Consider the following 24180-nt stretch of genomic DNA (forward strand, 5'->3'; position numbering starts at 1 on the left):
CAGACTAGAGGACATTTCTCTAAAAAGTACGATCTTTGTCCCCATGTCCAGTTGCAAAACGTAGTCTGGCTTTTTATGGCGGTTTTGGAGCAGTGGCTTCTTCCTTGCTGAGCGGCCTTTCAGGTTATGTCGATATAGGACTTGTTTTACTGTGGATGTAGATACTTTTGTACCTGTTTTTCCAGCATCTTCACAAGGTCCTTTGCTGTTATTCTGGAATTGATTTGCATTTTTCGCACCAAAGCACGTTCATCTCTAGGAGACAGAATGCATCTTCTTCCTGAGCGGTATGACGGCTGCGTGGTCTCATGGTGTTTATACTTGCGTACTATTGTTTGTACAGATGAACGTGGTACCTTCAGGCGTTTGGAAATTTATTTTGATTTTCCCATGATGTCAAGCAAAGAGGCACTGAGTTTGAAGGTAGGCCTGGAAATACATCCACATGTACACCTCCAATTGACTCAAATGATGTCAATTAGCTTATTAGAAGCTACTAAAGCCATGACATAATTTTCTGGAATTTTCCAAGCTGTTTAAAGGCACAGTCAACTTAGTGTATGTAAACTTCTGACCCACTGGAATTGTGATACAGTGAATTAATTATAAGTGAAATAATCTGTCTGTAAATAATTGTTTGAAAAATTACTTGTGTCATGCACAAAGTAGATGTCCTAACCAACTTGCCAAAACTATAGTTTGTTAACAAGAAATTTGTGGAGTGGTTGAAAAACGAGTTTTAATGACTCCAACCTAAGTTGTCAGTAAACTTCTGACTTCAACTGTATATACATACATACATACACCATCATGAGACATTTATTTTCATATTGTGTTGACAGCGATCAGTACATGTTGAATATGTATTCAGCAAACGCACCCAGAGGCATTATGGAGAGGTATTTGCCACGGAACTTGCTGGATATGGTGATTTGCTGCCAGAGGGTCCAGCCTCGCTGAGAAATCACATGGTGAGCTGCTGCTGGGGGGTGATGGCTCACCTACAGAGTGGGGGTGAGGGGGAAAGGTTATTTACACATTCAAAGGAAGATCACTGCTCTGGCTTCTAGTATGCCAATGATTGGAACTGTTGTGTATAATGGCTTGTATCTACAGCAGAAGTACAAAATGACAGTGCCGTCTGCAAATACATGGATTATTTTTTGGTGTTTTTGTGTGCGTTTGTCTCAGCGTCATATTGTACTGTATCTCTGTCTCTGTGTGTACCTGCTCACACAGCGAGCGGTAGCCCAAGTCGTCCAGGCGGTCCAGCTCGTAGGTCTCCCCCAGCAGGGGGTTGAAGGGCTTGGCCGTGCGGTGGACGGTGGTGGAGTAGGAGGACACAGAGAAGGCTGCCACCAGACACAGCTGCTCCAGGGAGCTCTCGCAGCGCGCCGCCTTGTCCAGCAGCTCATGGTACTCCAGGTCCTCTGTCAGCCGCTGCAGCATGGACAGAGGCTCGTTGAAGTTCACCTGCAGGGGAGGGACAGACACGACAGAGAGACAGTCAGATTTCTATGGTTACAAGAGTTGTCACTGACTTGTACATTTGAGGCCCAAATGGCCCACTATTGGGATGCCGCTCTCTCCACCTCTCAAATACTCACACCTACGCTCATTCTACTATATGGACACAAGCACGCCACACACACTCACAGGCATGGGGATCTTGGAGAGCTCCTTGCCGATACAGTTCTTCATGATGCTCCACAGGTTGAGGGAGTAGTTGGGCTTGTCTGGGATGTGGCTCCGCCTCCTTCTGAGGGGCTGAAGCTCCTTCCCGGAATCCTTACAGCTAGGAGACACCTGAGGGAGAGAGCGAGAGGGAGGGAGAGACAGGGAGAGGGAAAGATGGAGGGAGAGAGAGGGAAAGATAGAGAGAGAGGGAGGGATAGAGCAGGAAAGATAGAGAGAGGGGGAGGGAGAGAGAGCGGGAGAGACAGGTAGAGGGAAGATAGAGAGGGAGAGAGAAAGAGAGAGAGAGGGAGAGACAGGGAGGGAAAGAGAGGGAGAGGGAAAGATAGAGAGAGATGGGAGGGAGGGAGAGACAGGGAGGGAGGGAAAGAGAGGGAGAGGGAAAGATAGAGAGAGATGACTGAGACATATCTACCTTTAGATTTGTTAACATCATAGAACGCTGTGAAGAGAACTCTAACGTAACTATGGACAGCTTGTCAGGGACACAGTGAGTCACCATTTGTAGAGTGACACAGAGAGAAGAGAGAGGGAATACGAGAGGAGAATGAGAGAGAGGGGGAATCGGGAGAGCAGATGTCTAACTGGTAATTAAGATCCAGAGAAATGACGGAGAGAGAAAGAGAGAGCAGCTGTGCATCTCCAGCACTGCAGAGGGAACAGGCCACAGGGAGTACACACACAAAGAGAAACTGTGAGCGTGTGTGTTCATTTGTGTGGTAAAAGCATGCAAGTGTGTGTGTGTGTGTGTGTGTGTGTGTGTGTGTGTGTGTGTGTGTGTAAAAACACATGCCCAAGTTATAGTTTGTGATATGCAAATTTCCTTAACAGGATCCTAGAAAACAGCAACTGGAAACAGGCTTAAAACAACACAAAGAGCTTCACAAAAAGTGACGAGGGTGGAACTACAGTGAGGTGGTGAAAAAGCCTAGTGTGTCGACAGGCATGTGGATGATTACTGAGAGCGGTTTGTAGGAGACACACTCACATTGTCCTGGTTCCAATCATTGGTATGGCCTCCACTCGCTCCACACAGGTTACTCTGAGAACACCTGGAAGAGGAACATCATCTTAACAACAGACACACACGCACGCTGGCACACAAACGCACCCACACACTGAAGACACACAAAATAACCAAAACAGACAGAAGAAGGCAGGCACACAGACACAGATGGATGGCTCTATTCAGCAGTGATCGGTCTCTGAGCTGTTCTGTTAGTGGTGGATAGAAGTGTCTGAGCTGGAGAGGAGCAGAGAATGTATCTGGAAAATAGAAACACTATTTTCTTCACAGGGAAAGAGTCCTGTGAGATGGGTGTTGAAGTAAAATAGCGCAGAAACACGACAGCAAAAAAACAACTCATTCAAATGCAGAAACAAAGTTCTAAAACTGAGCCACATATTTTGGAGGTGAAAGAATGAATCCAAAACAGAGAAGTGTCTGGGCTTCTGTGACTGGTTAATTCCCTGGTAGAGGAGCAGTAAGAGGCACGAGCTATCTTTTATCATAGAGAGGACAACATCTTGAGCTGTTAATGGTGCCAGAGCCATTACAGGACAGATAGACACTCATTAAAAACAGACCGAGGATGCTTGCAGTCGCAGACAGACAACACTGCCACCGTACAAGCAAGTGTGTGTTTGTGTGTGTCTGCTGTTCACGTGCGTGTGTGTAAGTGAGTGAGTGTGAGAGAGAGATTATGAGCACAGAGGGGAGAATGTTATTACGTTTTAGCGCTGGTGGTTTATTGGGACGCTGATGGAGGGAATGAGTCTTACACAGGCATTATGAGGTGTACTATATGGCTCTGGGCTTGACAGATGCTCTGGTGCAAACACTACGGAACCCATCAACAAGGCACAATCAAGTCATCACATCTTTGTAATCATCACAGTCTATTCACACTGAATCAGTCTAAAGACAAACTAATACCAAACTAAACATCCATGATCCATTTAGGTGGATGTGAAGAGCAGATGGCGGCCAGGCAGGGACTTTACTGTACAGGCCACAGGGTGAGACTGACTGACCTGTGCTGTGTGTTCTCAGTGGCTGTTACTGTGATAAAGGCAGGGGAGTCCTCCATGGCGTCAAAGTATTCCGTATCCTCATCTTCATCACTCGCCTCCCCTTTCTGAGGCCTCTCACTCCCTCCTGAGGGAGCGAACACACAAACAAGCACGCACACACACACACAGTAAGGTATTGTGTGTAACACGCACCCTGCTCTATACTGGTGTGGCAGTAATCACATGATTTGTGGAGGGGAAGGTACAGTAGGTTACAGTAGCTAATCGACAAACCATGGAGATTAATTATGGATAATTGGCTTTAATAGGTAATGTCCCTGCAGGCTAACGAAGTACTGAACTCAATTCCTGACGAGATGGGAGGGAAAACTCCAACTTCAATACAACTTCAGACGGACAAACAATACTTCTATATCCATCCATTTCTGTGTGATACACGGCTACTCTGATACACTAGAATGGCTATCACGATGGAGAGGTGATTATGCCCATTTCAATATTATTAGTATCATGCTACTTCACTACTCATAAGAAATATATATTCTAGTCTATTCCAGTCTAATCCTTAATTACATAGACAATCTAATTCAAAACCATCTGACATGGCTTGCATGTCCTATTTCCACAAATTCACAGAGGCCTGTTAGTCTAAAGCCCTAAGGACCATGGTCTAGGAGGCCTGTTAGTCTAAAGCCCTAAGGACCATGGACTAGGAGGCCTGTTAGTCTAAAGCCCTAAGGACCATGGACTAGGAGGCCTGTTAGTCTAAAGCCCTAAGGACCATGGACTAGGAGGCCTGTTAGTCTAAAGCCCTAAGGACCATGGTCTAGGAGGCCTGTTAGTCTAAAGCCCTAAGGACCATGGACTAGGAGGCCTGTTAGTCTAAAGCCCTAAGGACCATGGACTAGGAGGCCTGTTAGTCTAAAGCCCTAAGGACCATGGACTAGGAGGCCTGTTAGTCTAAAGCCCTAAGGACCATGGACTAGGAGGCCTGTTAGTCTAAAGCCCTAAGGACCATGGACTAGGAGGCCTGTTAGTCTAAAGCCCTAAGGACCATGGACTAGGAGGCCTGTTAGTCTAAAGCCCTAAGGACCATGGACTAGGAGGCCTGTTAGTCTAAAGCCCTAAGGACCATGGTCTAGGAGGCCTGTTAGTCTAAAGCCCTAAGGACCATGGACTAGGAGGCCTGTTAGTCTAAAGCCCTAAGGACCATGGACTAGGAGGCCTGTTAGTCTAAAGCCCTAAGGACCATGGACTAGGAGGCCTGTTAGTCTAAAGCCCTAAGGACCATGGACTAGGAGGCCTGTTAGTCTAAAGCCCTAAGGACCATGGACTAGGAGGCCTGTTAGTCTAAAGCCCTAAGGACCATGGACTAGGAGGCCTGGCTAAGGGGCCTTACCCTTCTTGGTGGTGGGGGAGCTGGGTGTGTTGGCGGATAGTGTGGGGGCCTCTCTCCAGGCTCTCTCCAGACTGTTGTGTTGCTTGGCTAGCTGCTCTATGGTCTCCTCCAGGTGAATACGCTGCTCTCTCTCATACTGCAGCGCCCGCTGCCATCTCCTGCTGTGGGTCTCCGCTAGGTCCAGGAAGTCGCGACACGCCTATAATTACAAAACACAACATACAAACGCATGACGTCAGACATGATAAGAAGGACGAGAGACATGACAATATGCACAGGGATATTTCTTAGTCTAGTCCTGGTGAATTTGTAGATGTTGAAGGGCTCCTAGGCCTTTCTTGATTGGTTGAAGGAAATCAGTTTTCCAACCGAGTTGATCGTTGTGTTACCATTCTAATCAAGGTTAATGTAAATATTTAGACCCCTGTTGATTAGCACCATTCTCAACATCTTGACCATTAGTTATATTGGCATGCCTTGTAGCTCCCTCCAGTAACCACGAGCACAACCGTTCCTAGACTTTAACTGGCGGCTTTATTCTGTAGTTTTAGTCAGAATTATCACCTTCCGTCAGAACTATAAAGTAAATGAAAATACAGTTAAGCACACTCTTACAACCTTCTAGTCTTACGAGTGACTTATTAGCTTGGTATAACTCTGAAGTGCTTACATACATAAACAGTTTAGCCGGAGCTTTAACAGTATCAGATTAAACACATGAATCAAAGGAAAAATACCTCATTGGCTGCTTATTACAGAACGGAGGAAATCAAACTTCACACTTATTATTCCTGGCATGAATTCACACTTCATCCTTAATTATTATAACGTTACCATCCTAACATACACACTTCATCCTTAATTATTATAACGTTACCATCCTAACATACACACTTCATCCTTAATTATTATAACGTTACCATCCTAACATACACACTTCATCCTTAATTATTATAACGTTACCATCCTAACATACACACTTCATCCTTAATTATTATAACGTTACCATCCTAACATACACACTTCATCCTTAATTATTATAACGTTACCATCCTAACATTCACACTTCATCCTTAATTATTATAACGTTACCATCCTAACATACACACTTCATCCTTAATTATTATAACGTTACCATCCTAACATACACACTTCATCCTTAATTATTATAACGTTACCATCCTAACATTCACACTTCATCCTTAATTATTATAACGTTACCATCCTAACATACACACTTCATCCTTAATTATTATAACGTTACCATCCTAACATTCACACTTCATCCTTAATTATTATAACGTTACCATCCTAACATACACACTTCATCCTTAATTATTATAACGTTACCATCCTAACATACACACTTCATCCTTAATTATTATAACGTTACCATCCTAACATACACACATCATCCTTAATTATTATAACGTTACCATCCTAACATTCACACTTCATCCTTAATTATTATAACGTTACCATCCTAACATTCACACTTCATCCTTAATTATTATAACGTTACCATCCTAACATTCACACTTCATCCTTAATTATTATAACGTTACCATCCTAACATACACACTTCATCCTTAATTATTATAACGTTACCATCCTAACATACACACTTCATCCTTAATTATTATAACGTTACCATCCTAACATTCACACTTCATCCTTAATTATTATAACGTTACCATCCTAACATACACACTTCAACCTTTATGAACTACACCCGAAGATATGACATACACACTTCAACCTTTACTAACTACACCCGAAGACATGAACTTAGCTAACACAGCGCATGATTGCCTTCACTCCAAAAGGTGTGTTGCTACGATAATAATCCCCGTTACAACAGTTCTTAGCCACGCAGTTCTGCTTGTCTTATAATTTTCCCCGCATAGCGAACCCACAAACAATTGTTTTTAAACAAAACAAAGACTTACAGGTTAATTGTCAGTTACATGCCTCTCTCATGCTGTGTGCAAATTAAGTCAAAAAAGGCATTCTGAGTTACGACTGCATTCTTGGCAAAACGGAGAGGTTACTCTAGATCAAACACACAAGTAGAGTCTGTCAGCCTTCGCCTCCCTCTACATCGTGTGTCAGACCATGGAATGTGTTGGGAGGTCATTGACCTGAAACCACAGGAAATGGAACACACATTGTGATAAACAGACTGTGGGGCAGAAACACACATCAGCAAAAACATCAGTCCTGCAGGCTACCACTGCTTCCCCAATTAAGTATCAGAGTGAATGGTCAAACAACTAGCCTAAACAGTATAACATGACAAACCTGTCTAAACCCATCCATGAATTTACTAGTCCTGAAATCTACACAACCACGGAGTGCTCTGATCCTGTGAGCACATTGTTATGCAGTCAGTGCAGCATCCTGTTCAACATCCAGCCATTAAAAACCTATTTGGTCCCGGTGCCACAGGATAGCTGAAACCACTTGGCCATGGCTCTGGCTGTGGTGTGTAGCTGAGGGCCATGTGTGTCACAGAGCACAGATAATCTGTGTCCTCTCAGATCAGTGGGTTGCACAGATAGGACATATCGCCCTCAGACAGACGGAACAGGGACATGGCAGGGTCCCCCCACACTAAAATAATTGGATATTTTCATATTGAAGATCTTTGTTGAAACACACACTAACCATGTACAGTAGGATCTTAATTTGACCTGTTTCTCACAGCAGGACAATAATCCTGCAGCAACATAGTTGAACCAATTGACATGTTAAAAGTTTAGTCTTCTCACAGTACAGGCCATCACATGAATAAATCAGAGAGCAGCACGCTAGCCTAACTGACAATTAAACAACCATCTACGCTGATGACCTGACACCAAGACCAAAAGTCTAAACTTACACCCCAAAGTGTTTCAGTCATTTCACAATTCACACCAATTCAAATGAACAGCAGTGTTATTATAGCTCAATCACAGCCTTACTCACAGATAATATATATCCTCTTTCCTTCAGAAGTCAAATAGTAAGTGTCCTGATTGCAGAGGTTTGACTTCTCCCACTGAAAGTGTATCATGTGACAGATCTACTCACTTCCTTTTACTCCTCAGGCACATATACAATTAAATCAAACTTTGGTTCCACTTTTTTTCTGCTGAATCCATCCTTTAAACTCAGACTGCTGCTCGTGACTTTCGGTGGGGGAAATATCATCATGTCTGAACTCTGTGGATATCACATAATGATTCAACATGCACATCAAGCAGATTTAAGAGCTGTTGGAGTTGAAATAAATGTTCTGGTTCAGTTTACAGTGTGTGCATGGTTGGGCAAGTGTGACATTTCTGTCAAGGTTTCATATGGCTTGAGTGCATTAAATGGAAAGGGGCCACCCACTCCAATCAGGGTGAGATCCGCATCCCTCCAGTCAGGGTGAGATCCGCATCCCTCCAGTCAGGGTGAGATCCGCATCCCTCCAGTCAGTGAGATCCGCATCCCTTCAGTCAGTGAGATCCGCATCCCTCCAGTCAGGGTGAGATCCGCATCCCTCCAATCAGGGTGAGATCCGCATCCCTTCAGTCAGTGAGATCCGCATCCCTCCAGTCAGTGAGATCCGCATCCCTCCAGTCAGGGTGAGATCCGCATCCCTCCAGTCAGGGTGAGATCCGCATCCCTTCAGTCAGTGAGATCCGCATCCCTCCAGTCAGTGAGATCCGCATCCCTCCAGTCAGGGTGAGATCCGCATCCCTCCAGTCGGGGTGAGATCCCTCCAGTCAGGGTGAGATCCGCATCCCTCCAGTCAGGGTGAGATCCGCATCCCTCCAGTCAGGGTGAGATCCGCATCCCTCCAGTCAGGGTGAGATCCGCATCCCTCCAGTCAGGGTGAGATCCGCATCCCTCCAGTCAGGGTGAGATCCGCATCCCTCCAGTCAGGGTGAGATCCGCATCCCTCCAGTCAGGGTGAGATCCGCATCCCTCCAGTCAGGGTGAGATCCGCATCCCTCCAGTCAGGGTGAGATCCGCATCCCTCCAGTCAGTGAGGTGAGATCCCTCCAGTCAGGGTGAGATCCCTCCAGTCAGGGTGAGATCCGCATCCCTCCAGTCAGGGTGAGATCCGCATCCCTCCAGTCAGTGTGAGATCCGCATCCCTTCAGTCAGTGAGATCCGCATCCCTCCAGTCAGTGTGAGATCCGCATCCCTCCAGTCAGGGTGAGATCCGCATCCCTTCAGTCAGTGAGAGCCGCATCCCTCCAGTCAGGGTGAGATCCGCATCCCTCCAGTCAGGGTGAGATCCGCATCCCTCCAGTCAGTGAGATCCGCATCCCTCCAGTCAGGGTCAGATCCCCCGCCCCCTCTCCTACCACCAATTAATGTAAAATGAGATCAAGAGCAGTGGTTGTGGTGACATATCAAATACATCACAAACCGAACAAACCATAACCTACTGTAGCCATCAGCAAATAGCCTACTTATCTACTCCCCCTTTCCTCTACTTACACAAAACCATTCAAAAAATGGTTCAGAAGTAGCACTTTTCCACCCCCTCCCTCATCAGCCTCCCTCATCAGCGCCTCCAGTTTGACCAGCTCTAACAGTGGTTTAATGAGATAGGAAATGTTTTACTGCCTGTCCAGTAACGTTCAGTTCCCACTCCAATTAATCAACACAGAAATTAACTGCATGCAGAAACAAAAGGCCTTTAGAGGGAAGACAGCTAAATCTATGATAAAAGTGTAGACTTCTCCACACAGACGTAGAACACTCTAAATGGGGCTGAACTTTTTACAAAGCTTCAGCTGAACAAACACACCCCATAATTTCCTCACAGGATCAGTTCAGGCCATGTTTAAAAAGGTCAAGTACATGTGCCCTGGATACACTATCCCACCTGCTAGTGACCCATGTTATGGGAACATTCCCCATGTGTCAGAAACACATAACCACAGAAATAACAGTCTGTGTCCCAGACAAAACAAAGCCATCTATTGTCAAACATACAAAAAAAAAAATCAAACACATCAAAGCCAAGCAGCCAAGCAGCATAGTAAAAGAGAGACACACAAACCTTGTCTGATTGTCTGTGTAGCGTCTGGCCCCTGTAAGAGCATGTCTGTTTTGTGGAGGCAGAGGGGGCTCTGGCATTCGTCTCTGGGCTCATGTCCCTGGGCTGGGAGGGTTTGGGGAGGGGGCAAGACTATTCCTGTCCCTCCCCCCAGCCCAGATCCGGTATCACTCCTTTAGCACTGACCTCTCCTTTCCTCTGCCCTCTAGTCCACTATAATACCACATGGCCTATGGAAATGACTCTCTGTGGTCATGGTAACCATAGCAATAGAGGAGCTACTGTAGTTCCGATGCTAACAACCCCAGCGCACATATCTAACATACTGTAACTGGATGGGTGGCCTGATACGTCACTGTTAGAAAGAGGTAACACCTAAGAAGAGCTTACCATTGTCGTCACATTTGCAAGAGCATTTGAGAATCTAAAGCACATCACTACAGTAAATACACACATCAAAATCAAATCAAAATCTGCTGACCTGTGTCATTCCTGTCACATCTACTGTATCATACCATAGCACTGAAAATGATGGTCACTCTACACAGTACACATTGCCATGTAAAAGTCTTCTACGAATACAGTGCATTCGGAAAGTATTCAGGATGGATTAAAGTGTCCCCCCCTTCTTCAATCTACACAAAATACCCCATAATGACAAAGCAAAAACAGCTTCTTTAAAAAAAAATGTATCTAACTGAAATATGACATTTACATAAGTATTCAGACCCTTTACTCAGAACTTTGTTGAAGCACTTTTGGCCGCGATTACAGCCTCGAATCTTCTAGGTATGATGCTACAAGCTTGGCACACCTGTATTTGGGGAGTTTCTCCCATTCTTCTCTGCAGATCCTCTCAAGCGCTGTCAAGTTGGATGGGGAGTATCGCTGCACAGCTATTGTCAGGTCTCTCCAGAGATGTTCGATCGGGTTCAAGTCTGGGCTCTGACTGGGCCACTCAAGGACATTCAGAGACTTGTCCCGAAGCCACTACTGAGTTGTCTTGGCTGTGTGCTTAGGTTTGTTGTCCTGTTGGAAGGTGAACCTTCACCCCAGTCTGAGGTCCTGAGCGCTCTGGAGCAGGTTTTTATCAAGGATCTCGCAGGACTTTGCTCTGTTCATCTTTCCCTCGATTCTGACTAGTCTCACAGTCCCTGCCGCTGAAAAACATACCTACAGCATGATGCTGCCACCACCATGCTTCACCATAAGGATGATGCCAGGTTTCCTCCAGACGCGACACTTGGCATTCAGGCCAAAGTGTTTAATCTTGGTTTCATCAGATCAGAGAATCTTGTTTCTCATGGTCCGAGTCCTTTAGGTGCCTCTTGGCAAATTCCAAGCTGGCTGTCATGTGCGTTTTACTGAGGAGTGGCTTCCATCTCTTCCAGCGTAGCCTAGTGGTTAGAGCGTTGGACTAATAACCGGAAGGTTGCGAGTTCAAACCCCCGAGCTGACAAGGTACAAATCTGTCGTTCTGCCCCTGAACAGGCAGTTAACCCACTGTTCCCAGGCCGTCATTGAAAATAAGAATGTGTTCTTAACTGACTTGCCTGGTTAAATAAAGGTAAAATTAAAAAAAAAAAAAAATTTAAAATCTGGCCACTTTACCATAAAGGCCTGATTGGTGGAGTGCTGTAGTGATGGTTTTCCTTCTGGAAGGTTCTCCCATCTCCACAGAGGAACTCTGGAGCTCTGTCGGAGTGACCATCGGGTTCTTGGTCACCTCCCTGACCAAGGCCCTTCTCCCCCGATTGCTCAGTTTGGCCAGGCGGCCAGCTCTAGAAAGAGTCTTGATGGTTCCAAACTTCTTCCATTTAAGAACGATGGAGTCCACTGTGTTCTTGGGGACCTTCAATGCTGCAGAAATGTTTTGGTACCCTTCCCCAGATCTGTGTCTCGACACAATCCTGTCTCGGAGCTCTACGGACAATTCCTTCGACCTCATGGCTTGGTTTTTTCTCTGACATGCACTGTCAACTGTGGGACCTTATATCTACAGGTATGTGCCTTTCCAAATCATGTCCAATCAATTTAATTTACCAATCACATTGTAGAAACATCTCAAGGATGATCAATGGAAACAGGATGCACCTGAGCTTAATTTTGAGTCTCATATAAAAAGGTCTGAATATTTACGTAAATAAGCTATCTGTTTTTTATATTTTTATAAATTTGCACCATTTTATAAAATCCTGTTTTCGTTTTGTCATGAAAGGATAGTGTGTAGATTGATGAGAAAAATATTAATTTAATCACTTTTGGAATAAGGCTGTAACGTAACAACATTTGGAAAACTTCAAGGGGTCTGAATACTTTCCGAACCCACTGTATATCTAACATACAGCCAACCCAAATGCCTATGGACGGTTGTGGAAAGAATCTGCCCGGTGTGTAGTCTCAGTTGATCTCCGCTGGACATAGACCAACTTCTATATTTGAATAGGGACCTGAGTTGGGGGGGAAAACGACCTAACATATCATCCGTAGTTAGCTTTATTTCTATAGATGTGTAGAAGCCTTAAGTCTCACTACTCACATTGATCATAGCATTCGAGGTGATGCGGAAGAGGGTGGCGCGTTCATTGACGCCCTTGATCTTCTCTCCTCCCTCCACGGGGACTCTCAGCGCCTCAAGTTCACTCAGAGAGCGCTGCAGGGCCGCCCCATGCTTGGCGATTAGGTCGTTACACGTACTGAGGTCATCAAGCTTGCTGATCAGGGTCTTCAGAGTGCCCTGGATCCCCTCACTGCGGTCCGACTGGGTCGTGGGCTCCTCGTCCCCCGAGTCATCTGCAGAGGAAAGATCAGAGTTCAGAGGAGACTTCAAATAAAGGAGGGAAATCAAGGATGCAGGGTCCTCACCACAGACACGGAAAACTAAATCAAACATTAGAAAGACATTAGCACTTCTTAATGCTATTTGGAGTAAATTCCCCTAAAATGAAAACTCCATATTCTAAGTCCAATACCCAGTGGCTGCATGAACTCATGCATCCATCTCCCTTTATTGATTGCTCTCTAAGAAATGAGTTTGTTTCCCAAGTTGTTTCCCAAAATCCCATTGTAGGATTTTTAATGAATTTATTTGCAAATTATGGTGGAAAATAAGTATTTGGTCACCTACAAACAAGCAAGATTTCTGGCTCTCACAGACTGTAACTTCTTCTTTAAGAGGCTCCTCTGTCCTCCACTCGTTACCTGTATTAATGGCACCTGTTTGAACTTGTTATCAGTATAAAAGACACCTGTCCACAACCTCAAACAGTCACACTCCAAACTCCACTATGGCCAAGACCAAAGAGCTGTCAAAAGGTCACCAGAAACAAAATTGTAGACCTGGACCAGGCTGGGAAGACTGAATCTGCAATAGGTAAGCAGCTTGGTTTGAAGAAATCAACTGTGGGAGCAATTATTAGGAAATGGAAGACATACAAGACCACTGATAATCTCCCTCGATCTGGGGCTCCACGCAAGATCTCACCCCGTGGGGTCAAAATGATCACAAGAACGGTGAGCAAAAATCCCAGAACCACACGGGGGGACTTAGTGAATGACCTGCAGAGAGCTGGGACCAAAGTAACAAAGCCTACCATCTGTAACACACTACGCCGCCAGGGACTCAAATCCTGCAGTGCCAAACGTGTCCCCCTGCTTAAGCCAGTACATGTCCAGGCCCGTCTGAAGTTTGCTAGAGAGCATTTGGATGATCCAGAAGAAGATTGGGAGAATGTCATATGGTCAGATGAAACCAAAATATAACTTTTTGGTAAAAACTCAACTCGTCGTGTTTGGAGGACAAAGAATGGTGAGTTGCATCCAAAGAACACCATACCTACTGTGAAGCATGGGGGTGGAAACATCATGCTTTGGGGCTGTTTTTCTGCAAAGGGACCAGGACGGCTGCTTTGCCCTGCTCTGCTCTGCTTTGCTCTGCCCTGCTCTGCCCTGCCCTGCTTTGCTCTGCTCTGCCCTGCTCTGCTCTGCCCTGTTTTGCCCTGCCCTGCTCTGCTCTGCTTTGCCCTGCCCTGCTCTGCCCTGCTTTGCTTTGCCCTGCCCTGCTCTGCTCTGCTCTGCTCTGCCCTACCCTGCCCTGCTCTGCTCTGCCCTGCTTTGCCCTGCTCTGCCCTGCCTTTCTCTGCTCTGCTCTGCTTTGCTTTGCTTTGCCCTGCTCTGCTTTACCCTGCTCTGCTTTGCTCTGCTCTGCTCTGCCCTGCTCTGCTCTGCTCTGTCCTGCTTTGCTCTGCCCTGCCCTGCTTTGCTCTGCCCTGCTTTGCTCTGCTCTGCTCTGCCCTGCTTTGCTCTGCCCTGCCCTGCTTTGCTCTGCCCTGCTTTGCTCTGCCCTGCTTTGCTCTGCCCTGCCCTGCTTTGCTCTGCCCTGCTTTGCTCTGCCCTGCTTTGCCCTGCCCTGCTCTGCTCTGCTTTGCCCTGCCCTGCTTTGCTCTGCTCTGCTCTGCTTTGCCCTGCTCTGCTCTGCCCTGCTTTGCTCTGCCCTGCTTTGCTCTGCTTTGCCCTGCTCTGCTTTGCCCTGCTCTGCTTTGCCCTGCTCTGCCCTGCTTTGCCCTGCTCTGCTTTGCCCTGTTCTGCTCTGCCCTGCTTTGCTTTGCCCTGCTCTGCCCTGCTTTCCTTTGCTCTGCTCTGCCCTGCTCTGCTCTGCTTTGCCCTGCTTTGCTTTGCTCAGCTCTGCTCTACTTTGCTCTGCCCTGCTTTGCCCTGCTCTGCCCTGCTCAGCTCTGCTCTGCCCTGCTTTGCCCTGCTTTGCTCTGCTCTGCCCTGCTTTGCTTTGCCCTGCTCTGACCTGCCCTGCTCTGCTTTGCCCTGCTCTGACCTGCCCTGCTCTGCCCTGCTCTGCTTTGCCCTGCTCTGCTTTGCCCTGCCCTGCTTTGCTCTGCCCTGCTTTGCTCTGCTCTGCTTTGCTCTGCCCTGCTCTGCTCTGCTTTGCCCTGCCCTGCTTTGCTCTGCTCTGCTCTGCTTTGCCCTGCTCTGCTTTGCTTTGCCCTGCTCTGCCCTGCTTTGCTCTGCTCTGCTTTGCCCTGCCCTGCTTTGCCCTGCTCTGCTCTGCCCTGCTTTGCTCTGCTTTGCTCTGCTCTGCCCTGCTCTGCCCTGCTCTGCCCTGCTCTGCTTTGCCCTGCTCTGCTTTGCCCTGCCCTGCTTTGCTTTGCTCTGCCCTGCTTTGCTCTGCCCTGCTTTGCTCTGCCCTGCTTTGCTCTGCCCTGCTTTGCTCTGCTCTGCTTTGCCCTGCCCTGCTTTGCTCTGCTCTGCTTTGCCCTGCTCTGCTTTGCTTTGCCCTGCTCTGCTTTGCTCTGCCCTGCTTTGCCCTGCTCTGCTTTGCCCTGCTCTGCTTTGCCCTGCTCTGCCCTGCTCTGCTCTGCTTTGCCCTGCTCTGCTCTGCCCTGCTTTGCTCAGCTCTGCTCTACTTTGCTCTGCCCTGCTCTGCCCTGCTCTGCTCTGCTTTGCCCTGCTCTGCTCTGCCCTGCTTTGCTCAGCTCTGCTCTGCTTTGCTCTGCCCTGCTTTGCCCTGCTCTGCCCTGCTTTGCTTTGCCCTTTGCCCTGCTTTGCTCTGCTCTGCCCTGCTCTGCTTTGCCCTGCTCTGCTCTGCCCTGCTCTGCCCTGCTTTGCCCTGCTTTGCTCTGCCCTGCTTTGCCCTGCCCTGCTTTGCCCTGCTCTGCTTTGCCCTGCCCTGATTTGCCCTGCCCTGCTTTGCCCTGCTCTGCCCTGCTTTGCCCTGCTCTGCTCTGCTCTGCCCTGCTTTGCCCTGCTCTGCTTTGCTCTGCTCTGCTTTGCCCTGCTTTGCCCTGCTCTGCTTTGCCCTGCTCTGCTCTGCTTTGCCCTGCTCTGCTCTGCTCTGCCCTGCTCTGCTTTGCCCTGCCCTGCTCTGCCCTGCTTTGCCCTGCTCTGCTCTGCTGCAGTGGTGACTGCAGGGCAGTGTGTCCGCAGTGGAGATGTTACTCGGGACCACTCTGAACATACAGTATGAGAACAGTGTGTCAGCCTCTGTCCAAACATTACATAGACTCTTACTGGGACCAGAAATACCCCCCGGGTCAGGCACAGAACCAGATATAGCCCACATCCAGGCATTATGGCACATCCCCTGGGATCTGAGGGATTTCACATTGCAATGACCCTGGTGGTGGTCATACAAACATCAATGGTCAGTTTAATAAAGAGACCTCCCACACAACATACTGTATGACTTGATCAGAGACATGTGTGTTAGTCTGTTAGAGAACAACCACATCTTGACCATGCGTTTCCACAAACAAAACCCCTTTAAAATGTCAGGTCAGAACACATGATTTATTGAGGCAAATCAGGAAAAGTCTGACATTTGTTCTATAGTTCAGAAGTGGCATGGATCAAACTGATTCTTCGCCATTTTCTCAACCCAAGCTGCACAAAGTGACAGTGTATTTGTTGCATAATGCCAGCGGATCTTACTGTTATGGAAATTGGTTTGAAGATGATACACACTATTATAAGGCTAACATAGCGCACTGGTAACAGAGAGACGTATGTGTGCGCGGTACGGTGGCAGTGGGTGCATGCACATGTGTGTGTGAGTTAAAAGCTATACACTGAGTGTACAAAACCTTTTTTTTAATCATTATTTATTACAAAAAAACACAAGGAAGGGGTAACATTAAAGTATTAGAGCATGATGCTGTCGTGTTTGTCCTTCAAGACACAATCAACATGTATCAGTCTTTCCGAAACAGAGCCATCCTTGTGTGAGGGTGTCTACTACTACTATCAAACATGTATCAGTCTTTCCGAAACAGAGCCATCCTTGTGTAAGGGTGTCTACTACTACTATCAAACATGTATCAGTCTTTCCGAAACAGAGCCATCCTTGTGTGAGGGTGTCTACTACTACTATCAAACATGTATCAGTCTTTCCGAAACAGAGCCATCCTTGTGTGAGGGTGTCTACTACTACTATCAAACATGTATCAGTCTTTCCGAAACAGAGCCATCCTTGTGTAAGGGTGTCTACTACTACTATCAAACATGTATCAGTCTTTCCGAAACAGAGCCATCCTTGTGTGAGGGTGTCTACTACTACTATCAAACATGTATCAGTCTTTCCGAAACAGAGCCATCCTTGTGTGAGGGTGTCTACTACTACTATCAAACATGTATCAGTCTTTCCGAAACAGAGCCATCCTTGTGTGAGGGTGTCTACTACTACTATCAAACATGTATCAGTCTTTCCGAAACAGAGCCATCCTTGTGTGAGGGTGTCTACTACTACTATCAAACATGTATCAGTCTTTCCGAAACAGAGCCATCCTTGTGTGAGGGTGTCTACTACTACTATCAAACATGTATCAGTCTTTCCGAAACAGAGCCATCCTTGTGTGAGGGTGTCTACTACTACTATCAAACATGTATCAGTCTCTCCACAACAGAGCCATCCTTGTGTGAGGGTGTCTACTACTACTATCAAACATGTATCAGTCTCTCCACAACAGAGCCATCATTGTGTGAGGGTGTCTACTACTACTATCAAACATGTATCAGTCTTTCCGAAACAGAGCCATCCTTATGTGAGGGTGTCTACTACTACTATCAAACATGTATCAGTCTTTCCGAAACAGAGCCATCCTTGTGTGAGGGTGTCTACTACTACTATCAAACATGTATCAGTCTTTCCGCAACAGAGCCATCCTTATGTGTGAGGGTGTCTACTACTACTATCAAATATGTATCAGTCTTTCCGAAACAGAGCCATCCTTGTGTGAGGGTGTCTACTACTACTATCAAACATGTATCAGTCTTTCCGAAACAGAGCCATCCTTGTGTGAGGGTGTCTACTACTACTATCAAACATGTATCAGTCTTTCCGAAACAGAGCCATCCTTGTGTGAGGGTGTCTACTACTACTATCAAACATGTATCAGTCTTTCCGAAACAGAGCCATCCTTGTGTGAGGGTGTCTACTACTACTATCAAACATGTATCAGTCTTTCCGAAACAGAGCCATCCTTGTGTGAGGGTGTCTACTACTACTATCAAACATGTATCAGTCTTTCCGAAACAGAGCCATCCTTGTGTGAGGGTGTCTACTACTACTATCAAACATGTATCAGTCTTTCCGAAACAGAGCCATCCTTATGTGTGAGGGTGTCTACTACTACTATCAAACATGTATCAGTCTTTCCGAAATAGAGCCATCCTTATGTGAGGGTGTCTACTACTACTATCAAACATGTATCAGTCTTTCCGAAACAGAGCCATCCTTGTGTGAGGGTGTCTACTACTACTATCAAACATGTATCAGTCTTTCCGAAACAGAGCCATCCTTGTGTGAGGGTGTCTACTACTACTATCAAACATGTATCAGTCTTTCCGAAACAGAGCCATCCTTATGTGAGGGTGTCTACTACTACTATCAAACATGTATCAGTCTTTCCGAAACAGAGCCATCCTTATGTGTGAGGGTGTCTACTACTACTATCAAACATGTATCAGTCTTTCCGAAACAGAGCCATCCTTATGTGTGAGGGTGTCTACTACTACTATCAAACATGTATCAGTCTTTCCGAAACAGAGCCATCCTTGTGTGAGGGTGTCTACTACTACTATCAAACATGTATCAGTCTTTCCGAAACAGAGCCATCCTTATGTGTGAGGGTGTCTACTACTACTATCAAACATGTATCAGTCTTTCCGAAACAGAGCCATCCTTATGTGAGGGTGTCTACTACTACTATCAAACATGTATCAGTCTTTCCGAAACAGAGCCATCCTTATGTGAGGGTGTCTACTACTACTATCAAACATGTATCAGTCTCTCCACAACAGAGCCATCCTTATGTGAGGGTGTCTACTACTACTATCAAACATGTATCAGTCTCTCCACAACAGAGCCATCCTTATGTGTGAGGGTGTCTACTACTACTATCAAACATGTATCAGTCTCTCCACAACAGAGCCATCCTTATGTGTGAGGGTGTCTACTACTACTATCAAACATGTATCAGTCTTTCCGCAACAGAGCCATCCTTGTGTGAGGGTGTCTACTACTACTATCAAACATGTATCAGTCTCTCCACAACAGAGCCATCCTTATGTGTGAGGGTGTCTACTACTACTATCAAACATGTATCAGTCTCTCCACAACAGAGCCATCCTTGTGTGAGGGTGTCTACTACTACTATCAAACATGTATCAGTCTTTCCGAAACAGAGCCATCCTTGTGTGAGGGTGTCTACTACTACTATCAAACATGTATCAGTCTTTCCGAAACAGAGCCATCCTTATGTGTGAGGGGGCGTGTGCATGATAGTGATATAAAATATATGTCATAGTTTCCTTTTTCATGATCCCAATCGTGTGAAACCCAAACCCTCCACAGTTCCCCAATAGCTGTCCCTCAACCATTCGAGACCCCTCCCACAGTCCCCCCCAGAAGAAGAAAAAAATGTAATACAATGAATTCCATTCCCCACCCCCAAGAACCCCCAATGCACCAACAGGGAAGAGAATGAACTAAAGAGAAAAAAGGAAAAGACAGAAGTGTACAAAACATTAAGAACACTGCTCTTTCCATGACATAGACTGACCAGGTGAATCCAGGTGAAAGCTATGATCCCTTATTGATGTCACTTATTAAATCCACTTCAATCGGAGTCAAGGTTAGAAGACAGGTTAAAGAAGGATTTTTAAACCTTTAGACAATTGAGACATGGATTGTGTATGCCTGTCATTCAGAAGGTGAATGGGCAAGACAAAATATTTAAGTGCCTTTGAACGGGATAAGATAGTAGATGCCAATCAAACCGGTTTGAGTCAAGAACTGCAAAGATGCTGGGTTTTTCAAACTCAACAGTTTTCCGTGTGTATCAAGAATGGTCCACCACCCAAAGGACATCCAGACAACTTGACACAGCTGTGGGAAGCATTGCAGTCAACATGGGCCAGCATCCCTGTGGGACGCTTTCGACACCTTGTAGGGTACACGCCCTGACAAATTGAGGCTGTTCTGAGGCAAAAGGGGGGCGAAGGGGTGTCAATATTCAATATTAGGAAGGTGTTCTTCATGTTTTGTACACTCAGTGTATATAGGAAGTAAAATGAATATTTTCACGAGGGCAACAGTAGACATTATTGTAGTCAGTTAAATAGAGGAGGTGAGGTATCATCACCCTCAACACTAGAGTGTTGGACACTGGAGCCTTGGAAACATGCCTCTACTGCTCTGGCAGGTTATTGAGTAGATGGGAGGGTCTTTCACTGGTTCTCTTGAGGAGTGAGAGGTCATTGATTTAGTCTAGAATCTATCTAGAAGGATCAGGAAACCCACCATCACCCCAGGTCAGAGGACGACATGGAGAATCATTTTCTCACATTTTCTCAAAGTCTCTCTGAAGTATGACAGTTACATTCAGATCCTTTTCACAGTCTTTCAGCTCTTCTTCGACCACCTTCATCCTCTTCACTTTCCATCTACTCTCGCATAGCTCTGTTGTATTCTTTCTTGCCGTCTCTCTCCCTTCTTTAGACTATTCCTGCATACACATCTCTGTCTGCCTGTCCTCTGCTGTTATCCCTCTCCTCCTCCTGATCTTCATCTGTTATATCAGGGAATAATCCTGCATACACATCTCTGTCTGCCTGTCCTCTGCTGTTATCCCTCTCCTCCTCCTGATCTTCATCTGTTATATCAGGGAATAATCCTGCATACACATCTCTGTCTGCCTGTCCTCTGCTGTTATCCCTCTCCTCCTCCTGATCTTCATCTGTTATATCAGGGAATAATCCTGCATACACATCTCTGTCTGCCTGTCCTCTGCTGTTATCCCTCTCCTCCTCCTGATCTTCATCTGTTATATCAGGGAATAATCCTGCACAGCCTCTAGGGTGGTGGTTAGAATGTTCCAAGCATGACACTTGAATGTGAAAGTGTCAGTTTAGCAGCTAGCAAAGGAAGCTGTCATAGAGGCCGTTCTACTTCCACATTCCCACTAGCAACATGCCAGCTCTTTCTCTGACCTCACAGAGGTGACTAACACTACTGACAAACAGATTTACAACATGTAGGCCTACATCGGTGACGACAAAAACCATCACATGCTGCACACACTACTGACAACAAAGCCTGAAAGGCACTACTATGCCTGTGTAGTATCCACTTCTACACAGGCATAGCAGAGTCATGAAGACAACAGCACCAGGAGCAGTGAGAACCAGGCAGTGGAGTGTATTAAAGTGACTCATTCCCAGTCCCAGGCTAGCGGGCTGGAAGTCTGCGGACACTCTAGAGCCTGGGCAATTACTCCACAATCTGACCTGGCAGAATGACATGCTACCAACAGACAGTTGCTCACAAATAACAACAAGAAATGGCAACCACATCAACAGACATTCATGATAAACCAAGACCAAATATGATCCAGAGAGCCAGGGACAAGTCACACAATCGACTACAAAAATGAACTCATCTCCTAACTGTTTGGTTGTGCTAAAGAGACTGAACAATGACAGCACAAGATGTCTCTCTTCGTGCTAATCAAATGTCCACCAGTAATCCATAAAGAGGGGGGAACCGACCCTCCTATTTGAAAGGGGAGACGTCCTGGAAGAGGGAGGAGAGAAAAGAGAGGAGGGAGAGAGAGGTAAAACAACACAGGAAAGGGAAGACGAGGGCACTCACCATGTTTGCACCCTTGGGCCTCCATCTTCACCCAGTGGGTGGTGACCAGTAAGCAAGCACAACCAGCATAGACAGCCAGAGACTGACTGCTCTGACTAGGTGATGTAATTCATGAGCGTGCTTAATGGCCACGCTGTGTGCAGGAGCACAGAGAGACAAAACTGTCCAGCCCGAGGAAAAGACAAAAGCAGGCAGAGCTTCTGTAGAGACAGTCCAGCCCTACAACAACAGAGATGGGAGCCCAGAATGACCCTCCCCATGACCATCTCCCAGACCTGGGATTGAATTATAATTAGAGCAGTTAGGCTCAGTTAGTGCAGGAGGCACCACAGAGAGAGAGGGGGAACAGTAGGACTGTTTGGCGAGGCACCGAGTGACTCACCGCCTACTATAGGATGTATACTAACTAGTAGTGCTCTATAGAATACATTAGTGTAGAGCAGAGCCATATAGAGGAGAGGAAGCATGGCAGAGGCATCCCCCAGGAACATTAATATAGCCTCCAGAACCCAACTCTGCAACCCAAGAGGGGCTGCCCTATGCAACTCAACCCTCCAACACCATCCCATCCTCCTCTCTTTATGTAGTAGCAAGGTATGCCTTGGCATGGCTGCCACAACAGCAATGCCGCTCATCCTGATCCACAGTGTTCAAGTCATCCACATTCAGTTAACTGCCAAAATAATGGAAACACTTGAGTAAATAGGGATACAAAGTATATTGAAAGTAGGTGCTTCCCCACAGGTGTGGTTTTGAGTTAATTAAGCAATTAACATTCCATCATGCTTAGGGTTATGTATAAAATGCTGGGTAGGCCATTATTTTGGGTACAATGCCCTCATCCATAGAGCACAAGTGCTCACTGAATGGTTTGGTCTCTGAATGGTTGGATGAGCATGAAAACAATGTAAACCATATGCCTTTGCCGTCTCAGTCACCAGATCTCAACCCAATTAAACACTTATGGGAGATTCTGGAGCGACGCCTGAAACAGCATTTTCCACAACCATTAACAATACACCAAATCATGGAATTTCTCGTGGAAGAATCCCAATGAGTTCCAGACACTTGTAGAATCTATGCCAAGGTGCATTGAAGCTGTTCTGGTGGCTCGTGGTGCCCAATGCCCTATTAAGACACTTTATGTCGGTGTTTCCTTTATTTTGGCAGTTACAGACTGAAATTACAGCTGCGCGAAGCAGGCAGGGTAACATCAGGACATCCCAAGATGAGAGGCCTAAGTGGGGCTGTAGGGAAGGAATAAATAGACCAGCAGGCAGGAACAGGATATGGCCAGGGTATGATCAGACTGGGCTTAAACCATTTATGAGGAGAAAATAAATGTATTAAGTCTGTATTAAATTTTAACTGTCCATGTTGCTATACAGATATCATTTTAGGCCAGGGCTACAGAAATTGTTGCTTTGCCGTGATTGGTTGTAGATTACTGATAGGCCTCTACTATTGGCTGACATAGCCTATATCACTCACTAAAGGAGGCGATGGAGAATGAGCTTGGGACAGGTGGGTTGAGGCAGGTAAGTTGGAACAGAAGTTTAGAGTGGAGGTAGAGGAACTCTGCAGCAAAGCCCTGCTCTCATTATTCACAACTCACTGCCAAGGAATTCACCAGCCAAGTGATGGCACTTAAAAATAAACTGTCACATGCACCAAGGACTATGCCTATGTGTTTAATGGATCATCTGCTTACAGCAGGTTGTCTGCATAACTAATTGCCATTCCAGCACCTCCGGGCCCCCGGCATGCAGTCTCTGAATCCATAACAGTCAAACCACCCTACCATCATCAGTACACTCACCTCACAGCTAATGGGGAGGCTGCCTTCTGTGAACAGAAACACTGGTTTCATGGGGTGAAATCACAGAGGGGAGAAGTACTGCTATTCTTTGTCTAATAAGAGCTAGGACATTAGGATGTGGAGAAACTAAAGCTGGGATGTTTTTAGCTATTACACAAAAGGGGACTTCGTTTGGTAGTGAGCCAGAGGTGAAGGAAAGTTGTCATGATCATCATCTATCAAACATACAGAGGAAATGAAATGAAATATAAAACAAAGGAAGTTCATTTCAAACAACATTAGATTACAGGATATGAGTGGCTGATCAGTGAACAAATCAGAAATACAAGACACATGGCTAGCAGCCCCAGGGTACACAGAGCGTTGTGTGGGGGGCTTAATGGTAATCTTATGCAGGTAATGGTGCAGTGTACTGCTACACTCAGTGTCCGTGCTCAGCCCCCCCACCCCTCGGAATGCACAGGACAACGGATGTGGCGGGATGGCTCCCCTTAGCAAGGTCGACGACACAGAGCGAGAGAGTCCATTACCAC

The 24180-nt window shown here is 46.2% G+C and overlaps 1 protein-coding gene across 2 annotated transcripts in view; it reads right to left on the reverse strand.

The window, feature by feature from the left end:
- The window catches only part of LOC115140101 (oxysterol-binding protein 2-like), an 88334-nt gene that overhangs the window by 12235 nt on the left and 51919 nt on the right, over nt 1–24180 (reverse strand). For both annotated transcript variants that reach the window (XM_029678199.2, XM_029678200.2), the window contains 7 exons: nt 12709–12962; nt 5129–5327; nt 3730–3853; nt 2684–2747; nt 1657–1806; nt 1228–1473; nt 881–1001 (listed from right to left, as the gene is read on the reverse strand). In XM_029678199.2, coding sequence (XP_029534059.1) covers nt 881–1001; nt 1228–1473; nt 1657–1806; nt 2684–2747; nt 3730–3853; nt 5129–5327; nt 12709–12962 — 1158 coding nt within the window. The remainder of the gene's footprint in view (nt 1–880; nt 1002–1227; nt 1474–1656; nt 1807–2683; nt 2748–3729; nt 3854–5128; nt 5328–12708; nt 12963–24180) is intronic.

Source organism: Oncorhynchus nerka, linkage group LG13 (assembly GCF_034236695.1).
Source record: "Oncorhynchus nerka isolate Pitt River linkage group LG13, Oner_Uvic_2.0, whole genome shotgun sequence".
Taxonomy (NCBI): domain Eukaryota; kingdom Metazoa; phylum Chordata; class Actinopteri; order Salmoniformes; family Salmonidae; genus Oncorhynchus; species Oncorhynchus nerka.